This window comes from Sapajus apella, unplaced genomic scaffold (genome assembly GCF_009761245.1).
Source record: "Sapajus apella isolate SASKATOON/1434 unplaced genomic scaffold, GSC_monkey_1.0 scaffold15, whole genome shotgun sequence".
In the NCBI taxonomy this organism is placed as follows: domain Eukaryota; kingdom Metazoa; phylum Chordata; class Mammalia; order Primates; family Cebidae; genus Sapajus; species Sapajus apella.
Genome location: NW_022436955.1, coordinates 32,526,238 through 32,540,242, shown reverse-complemented (window position 1 = coordinate 32,540,242; position 14,005 = coordinate 32,526,238). Strand labels below are relative to the sequence as shown.

The 14,005-nt window shown below is 55.5% G+C and overlaps 1 protein-coding gene across 8 annotated transcripts in view; it reads left to right on the top strand.

Annotated features, from left to right (window-relative positions):
• Nucleotides 1–14,005, top strand: part of ANKRD11 (ankyrin repeat domain 11) — a 221,437-nt gene that overhangs the window by 188,674 nt on the left and 18,758 nt on the right. For 4 of the 8 annotated variants that reach the window (XM_032284723.1, XM_032284721.1, XM_032284722.1 and 1 more), the window contains exons 5-8: nt 9,628–9,724; nt 10,223–10,393; nt 10,570–10,773; nt 12,360–12,502. In XM_032284723.1, the coding sequence (XP_032140614.1) occupies nt 9,628–9,724; nt 10,223–10,393; nt 10,570–10,773; nt 12,360–12,502 (615 nt within the window). The remainder of the gene's footprint in view (nt 1–9,627; nt 9,725–10,222; nt 10,394–10,569; nt 10,774–12,359; nt 12,503–14,005) is intronic. The other 4 variants (XM_032284719.1, XM_032284716.1, XM_032284715.1 and 1 more) reach the window with 1 other exon arrangement.

Below are 14,005 nucleotides of genomic sequence, written 5' to 3'. Positions count from 1 at the left end.
CCTCCCAGGTTCAAGCAATTCTCCTGCCTCAGACTCCTGAGTAGCTGCGATTACAGGCATGGGCCATCACACCCAGCCGGAAAGACACAGGAAATATAGTATTTGTACTCCTCTGTTTATGATCCTTTCAGGGCCAATTTAAATCACTTCCTGTGTATATACTTTGTAACGCTGCAAAGCTTGATTTCCTAGGAAGATTGTTACGATGTATGAGTGTGGGGCGTTGCTTATCCTAGAAGCTTGCATTTTAACCAGGACCCTCTTAAGGTAGCCAGTCCCCCTCCAGTGTATTCAGCTCCACCCTGGGCCAGGAGGCGGGCTACTGGGCACTGTGGCTCTCACACACTCTGTGCCCCTCTCCTTCCTTCAGTGGAGCAGTTCTTGCCCAGAAGCAAGTGGGATGGAGGGTGTAGTGCACACCTCAGCTGTGCCTGTCTGGTGGCCACAACAGGGGTGAGAAGAGAAACACTGGTCAGAGCTAATTGACAAGTGATGGATAGGAGACTCCTCTCTGGTCCCCAGGAGTCAGGCCCCTCTGGAGGGGTGTGGGTGCCCCCGGGCATCCTTACCAGGTCCTCCTCCTGCAGTGTCCCTGCAGCACTCTGCTGAGCAGGCATGGCCAGTGCCCTTTGCTATGGTGGGAGGTCACCACCGTGCCGGATACGTTGGCTGTGCCTGAGTGGGAGAGGCCGGCACACCTCCCTCAGAGACCACCATATTGCCTTGAGGGTGGCTCCCACCTCCGAGACGCAGGGTGGAGTCAGCCCTGCCCATGGTCCAGTCCTGTGGAGGTTTGGCCTCCGCAGTGCTTAGTCAGGGCTAGGGGCGGCCTGCCAAGATCACCATGGCCCTGTCTTGTTGTGAATCAGAGCCCAGTTTAAAGCAGTCCCTGAGGTTCTGCATCTCCGCATTCCCGGCACAGCTACGTGGAGTCTGTGGCTGACCAGGTAGATACCAGCGTGTGACAGAATCACCTTTGTGCCTTCCACAGTGCTGGGCAAGAGCCGGTCCCAGGACCAGCCTCTGTTAGGGCTTTGGGTGCAGCAGGGACTGGGAAGGCACCTGCCACGTCCCGACCCCGAGACAGCTCTGCCCACCCAGCCCTCTCAGACCAGCCTGCTCTGGGACTTTGATCCCCTCTGGCCTGCCCTGCTCTGCTGCCCTAACTGCCCAGGGTGTCTCATAGATGCTTTTGAAGTCTCCTCTACCAATTCAGTGGTGGTCTCAGTTTAAAAAGCCTTACCACTGAAAGCATTCAACTTAAATTATATGATATCTGGGATTTGCTTCAAATTATACTACTTTGTCTATTTTTTTATATGTGTAGATTTTCCTAAAACTTAAAAAATCTAAAAGTAGCCAGGTACAGTGGCTCACACCCTCACGGCACTTTGGCGGCAGGATTTGAGACCAAGAGGTCGAGGCTACAGTGAGCCGTGATTGTGCCACTGTACTCCAACCTGGGCAGCAGAGCGAGACCCTGTCCTTAAAAAATAAAATAGATAAGTAAATAATCAGTCAATCAGCGAGTGTTTTTGAGGTTGCTGTGCATCATTGCCTGGCCTCGCTGGGGTTCTGGGGAGCTTCCTGCCCTGCTGTTTCTCCTGCGCCTTGCATCTGTGACCCTGAGTCTCACTTCTCCCTGCCTAGGACCGCCGGGGTCCTGCTTGTTCTGGGGCAGCCACGAGGGAGCCCTCGTCAGGAGCGCCGTGGGCCGAAGCTGCCTGCCCTCTGCACGTGGATGTTTCTTTGGAACAAGGGGAACAATTATGGTTTTCTTACTTTGCTTTGGCCTGTGAATAACCCCCTTTTCTCTGGTGCCTGGGTGTGCGCTCTGCAGTGCTGATGGGCACATGCCCGTCCTTCAGCGTTAGGTGGGTGGCATATTCAGTCTTTCCCGACATCATGTTTGCTCCTGGTGCTTCAGAGATGGCTGCTCTGATGTTTTCTGCTCCCTCATTCCTGAGGGAAGTGGCAGGCTTAGCCACTGCTGTCTGTGGGACTTCTCGAAACTGTGAATGCCAGACCTTGCCCAGTGCTAGAGGCGACGAGTGTGTGAAGTTGGAGAGACTTCTCCCACACGCTCAGCTGCAGTGGACCTGAGCGAGCAGAGAGAGCGAGTGCACCAGGGCCCAGACTGTACACGCAGGCAAGGCGGGGGCCTGGAGAGCATGACGCCCCTGGGAGCCTCTGGCCAGGAAGGGTGTGTGCACTGCAGTGTGCCAGGGACCAGTGGTCTCAGCTCATGTCTTCCTGAAGGTCCAGGGCACTCACCTGTGTGGGGATGTTAGCAAACACAGCGGGAAGCCCTCATACACTGTCTCCCCCAGGACGTTGCAGGGCCAGCAGGGAATGGCCGGCCCAAGGCCAGGCCCCTCCCCTTTAGCATTCCTCTCAGGCAGGCCGGAGCCACAGTGACTACCAACCACATCATCTCCTTCCCCAGAATCCCCAGCGTACTCTTCCTCCCCTCCTGGCTGCACAGGGCCCCGGCTGCTGACCCTCTGCCATCTCCTGAATCTCAGAAAGCAGGGCCGGCCTCTGAATACAGAGGACTTCATCCTGCCAGAGGATGCTCAGCCAGTGGGCGCTGGCATGCCAGCAGCCCACAGACACGCAGAGTGGGGCTGCAGTGAAGGCCATGGTGGTTGAGATGAGGGTGGTAGCCAGGTCTAATTGGCACAGTGAGGATTCTGGGGTTACCCTAAGAGCTACATTCAGGCACTCATGAAAAAGCACATCAGAATAAAATATTTTCAGATGATTAAGAACTCTGCGTGATTGGTCTCTGGTCCTACTATTTCTCAACCATTTTTCCTCTCTAGTCGAAAGCAGGTTCTCATACAAAGGGAAGCTTGGACTAGCAAAGGAAAGTTTCTTCCTGTTTAAAATTCTGTATTCCCCAAGCTGCAGCAAAGGCCTCCCTGACACCCCTCAGAAGTGCACTTGGGCCAGCAGCTAGCCCCGTGCTGCCAGCACAACACAGGCAAGCTGGGTCCACGAGCCCACCCTAGGCTAGGCGATTTGCTCAGAGGACCCCAGGACTGGGAGCCAGTGTGTACACAGCAGGTGGTCGCAGGGGCCATCCCCTGCCTCCTGGCTGCATGCTGTGTGGTACTTTGAGCCCATTTTTCAGCCTTCCTGTGCCTCTCAAGAGAGGAACCCCCCACCCCCGGCCCGGTGCTCACACCTCCCACACACTGTGCCAGGCAGGCCTGTGCCCTGCAGGAGGGACAGACACAACTCATGCCTCGGCGCAGGTTTGGACGTTGATCTTGGTTATTTTAAAATACCCAGTACGCTTTGTGAGTGGAAAGGAGGCCAGGGTGGGAAGCTGTTCTGTTTGGTTGTCGTCTGAGCCCCTTGTGGGCATTGCTTCCTTCCTTCCTGCTTTCCTCTTCACCGTGGTGACAGCTGATGCTGGTGAAACCAACATTGGGCTTGTGCCCTGCTCCTCCCACCCTTGCCACATGACGCTGTTTGCCTCCACAAGCTTCCTATACAGAATGGAACTGGCCCTGCTGTCGCCCTCGGCCTGGAGGTGGGGAATGCATGGGGATGGTGCAGGCAAGGGCTGGGCACACAGCCTGACCTCTGTGTGATGCCTTAACGTACCCTGCAGAAGAAGCTGAAGCTGAAAGGCCTAAGAGATGACCGTAGCCCCTGTCGGAGGCGGGGGAGGGCTAAAGTCACACAGCAGACAGGTATAGGCCCTGTCTTTCTTTAAATGATCAATGATGGTAATTGACAGAAAGAAGGCAGAAAGGAGAGAAACCTGGAAGTTGGAAGGAGAAGCCAGTCTCACCACAAGGCGGCCCACACTGCTCAGCGATGGCCCTACCAGCTTCTCTTGTTGGCCCAGGACAGGCTGTTTGGAGCTTCTGTCTTGCTGGCCTGAGGAGGGTGTCAGTAGGAATACGCTGCACTCTCCCTTGGAGTTGTGTGAGTATGGTGCTCAGTGCTTAGGTAGGAACTTTGGTGATCTGGACCACCTGCCCCATGTAGAGAGGCTGTGATTTAGACTTCTCAGCCAGAAGTGCTGTATTTCATGGCTTTGAACATCAGGACTAGGCCACATGTTTGGTTTGGACGGTATGTTTTTGAGGTCAAGTGAAACAGAAGCTGTGAGCAGCAGCCGTGCTCATTGGTGCCTCACCCCTGTGGGGCTGGCAGCAAAGCTGCACCTGGCCCTGCTGATCAGTTACATGAGCTGTAACATTGCCCATGAACTTTCTGTTGTTTCAGAATATCACCATGGAAACATCCCTTTGTAGAGTAGAATCGAGAGTGTACTGACATCTTAGAATTTTATGGTGGGACATAGGAATCACATTTTCCTATGCGGAGTGTCTGCTAAAAACTCTTGCTGGTAAAGCATAGAAATTAGAGGTGCAAAATGATTGCTGCAAAAGGCTTCTGTTTAGATGAGTAGCCGAGGCCTTGCAGCTCCACATCCCTGGGGTTCTTTGAGGGTCTCTGCATTGGAGCCCAGCCTCAGGCCTTCCAGGGAGGCAGAGGAAAGGGCTGTAGGCCCAGACCCCACGGAAAGCTTGTCCCTTCAAGAGGGGACACCTTGGGCTATCAGAGAAGACATTCTCCCCCCCCTCCCCCAGCTAAGAGGGAACAGGTGCTGAAGAGGGATGAAGGGTTATGAGAGGTCACACCAGAGACTTCTGACCCAGTCCTGCCCTCTGGTGGGGCTGGCATTTGGATGTGTGCTGTTCCATGCTGCTGGCATTTGGGTTTGTGCTGTTTTATGCTGCTGGAAGTGTCCCATACTCCCTGAGGCCCCTACCACAGCAAAAGGAAACCCTCTCCTGGCTCTTAGAGCGCAGATAGGCAAGAGCCTGGTGGAATTACAGACCTTGAGGAAGAAAGCTGTCCTGAGAGAGTCAGCAGGGGTCAGCCCAGGGACCTCACATGCTGGGATGGTTAAATGCACAGTATCCATCAGTAGAATGCAGTGAGAGGATTGAAAACTGTTGAGTATCACACAGATATTGATAAAGCACAAGTGGAATATCTGGAAATGAAAACTATAATCACTGAAATTAAAAACCCAGTGGGCAGATTATGTAGCTTATTAGACACGACATAAAGTATTGGTGAATTGGAAGTTCTAACAAAAGAAACTGCCTGGAGTGGGGCACAGAAAGAAAATGCTGGGTGTGGTGGCTCCCACCTGTAATCCCAGCACTTTGGGAGGCCGAGGTGGGTAGATCACCGGAGGTGATGAAGTTGAGACCTGGCTGGCCAACATGATGAAACCCTGGCTCTAGTAAAAGTACAAAAATTAGCCTGGTGTGGTGGTGCACACCTGTAGCTTCAGCTACTCAGGAGGCTGAGGCAGGAGAATCAGGTGAACACAGGTGGCGGAGGTTGTGGGTGACAGAGCGAGACTCCCTTCTCAAAAAAAAAAAGAGGAAGAGAGAGAAAATGAGACGGGGAGCTATGGAGGAGAGAATGTGGCCGAGCTGCAGAGAGAGCAGGGGCAGGGAGGTGGCAGCTCCAGAGGGGTTTTCAGGGTTCATAAAGACACAATTATACGCAGGAGAAAGAACAATAATTACACATTTAAATGTGACTCTGATGAGAAGTTTTCGGAACAGCAAAGGGAAGATGTTAAAAGTGGCCAGATGTGGTGGCACATGCGCCTGTGGTCCCAGCTACTCCAGAGGCTAAAGGGGGAGGATTGCTTGAATCTGGGAGGCCAAGGCTGTGGTGAGCTGAGATTGCCTCACTGCACTCCATCCTTGGCTACAGAGCAAGACCTTGTCTCAAAACGCAGCCAGATAGAGAAGATGTTCCTTGCAAGGCACCCTCGGGCAGGTCACTGCCCCCTATCCCACCTGCACAGCACCTCCAGGAGGGTCACATCCCACCAGCACAGAACACCTCCAGGTGGGTCACAGCCCCCCATACCACCTGCACAGAGCACCCCTAGGCGGGTCACAGTCCCCTATCCCACCTGCACAGTGCACTTCCAGGAAGGTCACATCCCACCAGCACAGAGCACCTCTAGGTGGGTCACAGCCCCCCATACCACCTGCACAGAGCACCCCTAGGCAGGTCACAGCCCCCTATCCCACCTGCACAGTGCACCTCCAGGGAGGTCACATTCCCCCATCCCACCTGTACAACACCTCCAGGTGGGTCACAGCCTCCCATACCACCTGCACAGAGCACCCCGAGGTGGGTCACAGCCCCCTATCCCACCTGCACAGCACACCTGCAGGGAGGTCACATTCCCCCATCCCACCTGCACAACACCTCCAGGTGGGTCACAGCCTCCCATACCACCTGCACAGAGCACCCCTAGGTGGGTCACAGCCCCCTATCCCACCTGCACAGAGCACCTCCAGGGAGGTCACATCCCCCCATCCCACCTGCACAGAGCACCCCTAGGCGGGTCACAGCCCCCTATCCCACCTGCACAGAGCACCTCCAGGGACATGCTGGTGGTCCCTAGAGGCAGCTCTGGATGCTCTCACTCTCTTCTTACCTACAGACAGCACCCCACACCCGCTGTGCTCTGCACTGTGGAGGGGCAGGGAGTAGGTTTTGCATCCTCCTCTCAGAGGGCCCTTTCTCAGGGGCGCACAGCTCTGGGTCAGCCCAGGCCAGGGGAGGAGGGCAGTGAGGCAGTGCATGTCTCCTCTGTGGGACCTGTTTCTGTGGCACCTGAGGGTGCGGGTGCCTTCGATGTGTGTGCACGTCAGGGACCCACTCATCTGCTCTCAGACCATGGCGTTGCTGGGCTGGAATGGAGAGCAGACATTGTCCAGCCATGGGCTGTGGTACACGGGGGTCTCTCTCCAAGGGTGGGACTTCTGTGGTGCGTTGCCTCTACCCCAGAGGCCACTGGAGTGGGCAGTGTCTCAGGCCTGACAGACATGCAGGTTTGCTGGACTCCCGAGCTTGTGTGGGGTTTGGTGTGTGTTGTGGGCCTTTTGGATGCTCATAGCTGCAGGTGCTTGCCTCACAGTGGAGAAATTGGCATCCTGGGCGATCTGATTTCATATTGGACTTTTTTGTGTTTGGACAAGTAAAATGTCCTGTTTTGGGACTGGGGGAGCTGGGTGAAAAGTTTCTGCTTCCCGGGAGTGAGCTCTTCCTAAGTTTGTGGCAGACTGAGGTCCCTGTGGTGGCTCCAGGCACCACAATTCACCAGGATGCTGGCGGCACCTTGCATGGGAATTGCTGGGAGCCAAGTAAAGCTGTCCTGGCCGTGTGAACTCAGTGTTTCTTCAACAAAGCTCAGAGCAGAAGCAGAGGGGAGGCCTGGTGGGAAGCAGGAGGGATGTGGCCCGGACCCTAAGGGACGAGGCTCCACCCCAGAGCCCCCCCAGGAATTCACTGGGGGCAGAGTCCTGCCCAGTCTGGACATGGATGCCTGCTGCATGGGAGACGGCAGGCCTGGGGCTTGCAGCCACCCTGCAGGAGTGTGGGACAAGTTGTGTTTGCCACAGAAAGCAGCTCTTCGCTGCCCATGGATCGGGCGTGCAGTGCGGGTTCCTGGCCTGCCAGTCTAAAGGCTGACTTCTAAGGAATGCCTCTGCCTCTGCCTGTTCACATGACACATCTCCTAGGATCCTTTGATAACTTAAGAACGTGGACACATCTGCCCTTTGGGATCTGAACATACTGCCGCCCAAACCCTGCACCACCTCCTTCCTCTGTCCACCCTGTGTCCACACACAGCACAGAGTGGGGCTGGCCCACTTGCTTTTGATTCTGATGGTTTGCAGGGGAGTGAGAAGATGCCGTGTACTCCCCGGTGTCTCCTGTGCTGTGTGCACCTTGCCAAAGTCTGTGTGTCTCGGGGATTCTGCTTTCCTCATGTTCTCAGCAGGCTTCATGTCTCTAAAACAGTAACTCCTCTGCTCTGGGCGACGGAGAGAGCAGGCCTCTGAATGTGCGCGGCTAGGTCGTGGAGGTGAGGGCCCTGCAGAGGTTCTCAGCTTCTTGTCCAGGCGACCGTGGGCCCCCATCCCAGAGAGAGGAGGACTTGAGGACTTTGGGTGGGGGACCTGGGGTCCCGGAGCACGGGGTTTCTCCAGCACCTTCGCTGCCACTTTCCTAGAGGGAGGCAGCAACGCGCCTGCTTCTCTTGCTGTTCAGACGTGACTGTGGAAAGCAGCCTAGGGAGAGCCGGCCGGCGAGCAGCATGGAGAGTGCAGGGAAGGCATGGGGCGTGCGCAGAGACCCACGGCCAAGCGCCCGACTCGGCAGCTACGACCCAAGCTCACTGCCAAGGTGTGGATATGCCAGTGGCAGGGCTGCCTCCCCACCACTGTGTTTCCCAGGTTATATGAGGGGGCTGGCACCAGAGCCCAAGTGCTTTCTCAGATCTGTGCATTGAGGACCCTTTAAAAACTAGCTGGTGGCCGGGCGCGGTGGCTCAAGCCTGTAATCCCAGCACTTTGGGAGGCCAAGGCGGGTGGATCACGAGGTCAAGAGATCGAGACCATCCTGGTCAACATGGTGAAACCCCGTCTCTACTAAAAATACAAAAAATTAGCTGGGCATGGTGGTGCGTGCCTGTAATCCCAGCTACTCAGGAGGCTGAGGCAGGAGAATTGCCGGAACCCAGGAGGCGGAGGTTGCGGTGAGCCGAGACCGCACCATTGCACTCCAGCCTGGGTAACAAGAGCGAAACTCCGCCTCAAAAAAAAAAACTAGCTGGTGGTGGTGATGGCAGCCTGCAGTACTTGGGGTTTTGCCCATGAGAGTGACGCGGGTCGATGTGTCCAGTTGGCCCACAGAACATACTAATCCACATTCTCGGCATGCCACAGACCTAATTCTTAAGAAGAGAGTCTAAAATAACTGTTTAAAGAATTAGGGTGGGTGGGCAGTGTCTTCTTAGGAAAATGATGGACACATCAGTGGGCACATTCATGGGGCCTTTGGTGGTGAACAGCCAGGGAGCTGCGCCATCGGAACTGAGCCAAGACCAGTTAAGACCCTTCTGTGTTGCAGTGACCATGCAGGTGTGGGATCCAGTGAGTCCATTGTTACAGATGTCACCCGCTTCTCTAGGGTTAGACACAAGCTGAGGGAGAAGTTAAGTCCTTGAAGAGAGAGGTTTCTTGGATGTGCTGAATGGAAGGGAAGGGAGGTGCCTCAGAGGAGAGCTTTAGAGGGCCACGTCTCCCTGGTGGCCTTTCTTCCCCATGTCAGGCCTCTGCAGAGCCCTGCCTCTGGGCTGCACCTCTGCAGTTTGCACCCCATGACCTAGAACACCCCAGAACCCACAGGGCAGCTGAAGGAGCATTTCCATCCACAGGAGGTCACTGTCAGGCAGAGGAGGAGGCAGCTTCTAGAACACCCCAGAACCCACGGGGCAGCTGGAGGAGGATTTCCATCCACAGGAGGCCACTGTCAGGCAGAGGAGGAGGCAGCTTCTATGCCCCCGGCTCTCGGTGCTCAGGGCATCGTCTTCTCTTCCCCACCCCTGCCTCCTGCCGCTTTTAAAAGACACAGCACACGAGTTGTGTTAGAAGCTGGCCTAGCGTTCTGTAACGGGTCAGATGAGTGCAGGGCGTCCTCACTTGAGGAGGCTGAGGTGGAAGCAGCCGAGCTCTCACACCGTGTCTTGTTAGTGCTCTGTGTTGATGCCTTTAGATGCCTCCAGCCCAGTCCCTGTTGTGGTGCTGCAAGGCTGGTACGCTCCTCGAAGCACCATGCCATGAGATGGAGGTGCCTAGAAGCAAGAAGAAAGGTACAGTACTGACCGGTTGGCCTTGATTTACTGATGTGTTTTAAACTGTCTGCCATTTATATCTGCACTGTTTGTTTGGAGGAGGGATGGGGAAGGTGGAATTTAATTACAGGCACGTGTATGTAACAGAGACCTGTCCTGTGTGAGCCAGGTCGCCGGTGCTAAGCTGTCCCACCACATTCATGTGTGGCACGAGGTCTGGGGAGGCCCAGGAGAGGTGCCTGGAGTGAGTGAATGCTCGGTGGAGGTCCAGCCTTAGCAGACTTGAGGGGCTGATAACCAGGTGTTTAAATGGTCTCACAGTCACTGCTGAGAGGTGAGGTGGGCAGCACCAACCCTCCCAACGCCATTGTGCTCTCCCCACTCACAGGCCTTCCTTTCTGCTCTATAAGGTGTCAGGTGGACGCAGGGGGCTCCGTAACGTTAGGTAAGGACCTGGGTTTGGGGGACACCATGGCATGAAATCTCTCCTCCCTCTCTCCCTCGCCCGCCTCACAGAGAAGCAGGGCCCTGAGCGGAAGAGGATTAAGAAGGAACCTGTCACCCGGAAGGCCGGGCTGCTGTTTGGCATGGGGCTGTCTGGAATCCGAGCCGGCTACCCTCTCTCCGAGCGCCAGCAGGTGGCCCTTCTCATGCAGATGACAGCCGAGGAGTCTGCCAACAGCCCAGGTGAGCCCAGCCTGTGGGTGGCCCCTGGCGCAGGGAACGGGCTCTGCTTGGTCACAGCCCTGTGTGAAGGACAGGCCCTGTGCAGAGGGACCTCATGATGGTGGCCTGGGCTTTTGAGGATTCTACAGAGCGGGGCACCCACAGTAATGCCCACCTGTCTCCTCCTTGGCCTGCAGTGGACACAACACCAAAGCACCCCTCCCAGTCTACAGTGTGTCAGAAGGGAACGCCCAACTCTGCCTCAAAAACCAAAGACAAAGTGAACAAGAGAAACGAGCGAGGAGAGACCCGCCTGCACCGAGCGGCCATCCGCGGGGATGCCCGGCGCATCAAGGAGCTCATCAGCGAGGGGGCGGACGTCAACGTCAAGGACTTCGCAGGTGGGCGCCCTGTGCCTGGCAGGAGCCCGAGAGCCCTGCTGGAGCCCTGAGCCTCCCATTGGGTCAGAGGGCTGTGCCCTCATGGGGCGCTACAGGGCCTGGGGCTTTCACAGCCACACTCACTCCAGTGGGGTTCGCTGTTGCTGAGGAGAAACCACTGTCTCTTGGAAAGTATTTCGCAGTAAACTTGTTTGCTCTTGGTTTTATTTTTAGACAGGGTCTCTCGCTCTGTCGCCCAGGCTGGAGTACAGTGGTGTGATCACAGCTCGCTGAAGCTTTGAACTCTTGGGCTCAAGTCACGTTCCCACCTCAGCTTTCCAAGTGAATACAGACACACGCCACCGTGCCTGGCTAATTTTTTCATTTTTTGTAGAGATCGGGTCTTGCTATGTTGCCCAGACTGGCTTGAACTCATGGCCTCAAGCCATTCTCACATCTTGGCTTCCCAAAGTGCTGGGATTATAGCTGGGAGCTGCCATGCCTGGCCTATTTTTAAGAGGACTGAAGAATTTTACATTTTAATCTGCTGTGTTTCATAAACCTCACTTCCAGTCCTCTGGAGGGGTCTCTCCCTGGTGTGTCTAGCAAGTGGCTGTGTTTCCCAGCAGAGGGCACCTCTGAGCTGGGAGCCCCAGGCTCAGTCCACACCCTCAACTCCCCTCGCTTCGCAGGGCTGGGTCCTGGGGCTTGCCTGGGCCTGGGACAGAACTGAACGAGCCTCCCCAGACCCAGGGGCTATATATATTTTTTTTAAGCGTCCCAGGATTAGAGTTTAATCTTGTGTTTCTTTATATAAAATACCCACATCAAACCTGGGTGGTCCACATACCCCAGGACTGCCTGTCCACAGTGTAAGGAGAACAGAAGAGCGAGAACAGTCTGTGTAGAATCCTTCTAGAGTTTCCCCACTGCCCTAGTTTAGAGCTGTCTGACCCAAACCTCATTTAGCACCTTTTTTTTTAAACAACAACAAAAAAGGGCATTTTTCTAAAACAAGCTTCTCTGGAGCACTGCCACTTGCTTCCAGGGGGCTGAGCTCTGTTTCCACGATGCATGCAGCCACACCACCCAGTGGTGGGCTCCCAGCTCCCCAGGCAGAAGCTGCCTGCCCAGGTACCTTCAGCGTGTGGCCCGTGCCTGGGTGCCCCTGGTGGAGCTCCTGCTGTAGCAGCTGTTCAGTCTCCATCAGGCGCTCTCAACCTCAGTTTCCCCATTTCTGACACAATGTTTCCCCTCCGTGTTCTGCAAAGGCACCTGTGCTTCCAGATCGGTAGGGATGAGGCTGTTGTTCGCTACACCATGTGTTCACTGACCTCCTGCCCTTTTAGGGTGATTATGCAGATGAGCCCTGCCAGCAGTTAGTGTGTAGGGTTAAGCTACATATGGATTGTGCTCACAAGGGGTGCCACAGAGAATTTCAGGGTTCTCTGGGCTGGCACCTGCTCCCTCAATTGCAGCCCTCAACGGTGCAGCTCCCCAGCTCGCTTGTCCCTTGTCTTTTAGTACATCCTCAGGGCGCTGTCTCCGGAGACGGGAGTGGTGTTCCTGAGGATCACATAACATACGTCCTGAGTGTCTGTTTCCAGGCTGGACGGCGCTGCACGAGGCCTGTAACCGGGGCTACTACGACGTCGCGAAGCAGCTGCTGGCTGCAGGTGCGGAGGTGAACACCAAGGGCCTGGACGACGACACGCCTTTGCACGATGCTGCCAACAACGGACACTACAAGGTTGGCATCTCCCCTGGGCCCTTCACACTGGCCTGTCCTGGCATCTGGGTGGTTCTGAAGCTTTGTCCCCACAGCTAGCCAGTTACCTTGTGTGGGGCACCGGAAAGCAAGTTTTTGCCACCCCTCACCCTGAAGGCCGAGCTGTGCCCTCTGCCTGCCTCCAGCTTTCCCATCCGGGGTCAGCGCCTGGACGGCCTCTCACAGGTTTCGCAGCAAGCGCCATCTATGGAAAGGCTCATATCCACTAGCCGTTTAGGTCTGGTTGGATTTTAGCAGGTGAAGGATTCCACCAAGTGGAAGGAGGCCTGCAGGAGTTGCTGCTGGTCCCCATCACCACTATGGGGCTATTAGACCTGCAAGGCAGACCCACTCTCGTCTGGAATGAGGTAACACCAAGAGGTGTGGCCAGTGCATAGGACATAGGCTCAAGATTTAGAAAGCGGCCATTGTGGCCGGCCCAGGAGCAGTGAGCCTGAGAGGTCTCAGCCTCTGTGGGGGGCGAGAGAGGTCGTGGAGTCCCTGACACCCCCATCCTGCTGGAAAGCAGAGGTGCTGCCTGGAGATGGGGCAGATCTCACTGAAGTCATCAGCAGAGCTTCGTGGAGAGCCCCTGCTTATAGGCAGGACAGCAAGGCCGGGTGCACATTGCCCTCACCCGTCAGGCTCCTCTGCAGCAAGCCCCGCCTGGCCACTGCGGGAGGTCCTGGAGCCCGCAGCACCTTGGCCTTAAGGAGCACACTTGGGACACGGCTCGTTCCTGCAGGGTGGGGGGTGATTGAAGACTCTGAGACAAGCAGGGATCTCAGAACACTGAGTCAGTGTTTGATGTTAAAACGTGACCATTAAACTTATAGGTAAGATGATGAATGGCATTATGGTTTCATTTTGTTTTTTTATGGGCCCTTTCAGAGACATGAACTAGAGAAAGCTCTATAGTGTCTGGGTTCACTTAGCACTGCAGGGAAGGGCAGGCACGAGGGGAATGGTGGTGGTGGGTGAGGGGGCTGGGGCACCCAAAGCATCTTTATACTTTTGTAATTACCGCTTTTAAACTTTTTATTATGAAAAATGTCAAAGACCCTGGAATTACAGCATGGTAGGCAGGATAACGGCCCCCAAGATGCCTGTGTTGTGAACCCCAGACCTTAATAGTGCGTGGCCTCACGTGGGGAAATCGCCCTGGGCAGCCCCATGGGCCCTTAAAGCTTGAGAGCCTTTCCTGCTGAGTCCGAGAGATACCAGGAACAGGAGAGGGTAGAGCCCAAGGAGGGTCGTACCTGCACTGCTGGCCTTAGAGGAGGGGCCGAGGAGTGTGGTGGCCCCTATCAGCTGGGACTGGGGACCTCCAACCCAGCCCTGCAAGAACCTGAATTCTGCCAGCAACCCTCATGATGGAGGAGAGGAAGGACCCAGCCCTGCCAGCACCTTGACCTCTGACCTCCAGAATTGTAAGCCTGAGGTTTTGTTGTAGTTAAAATAGAAAACTCACACACATAAGAACTC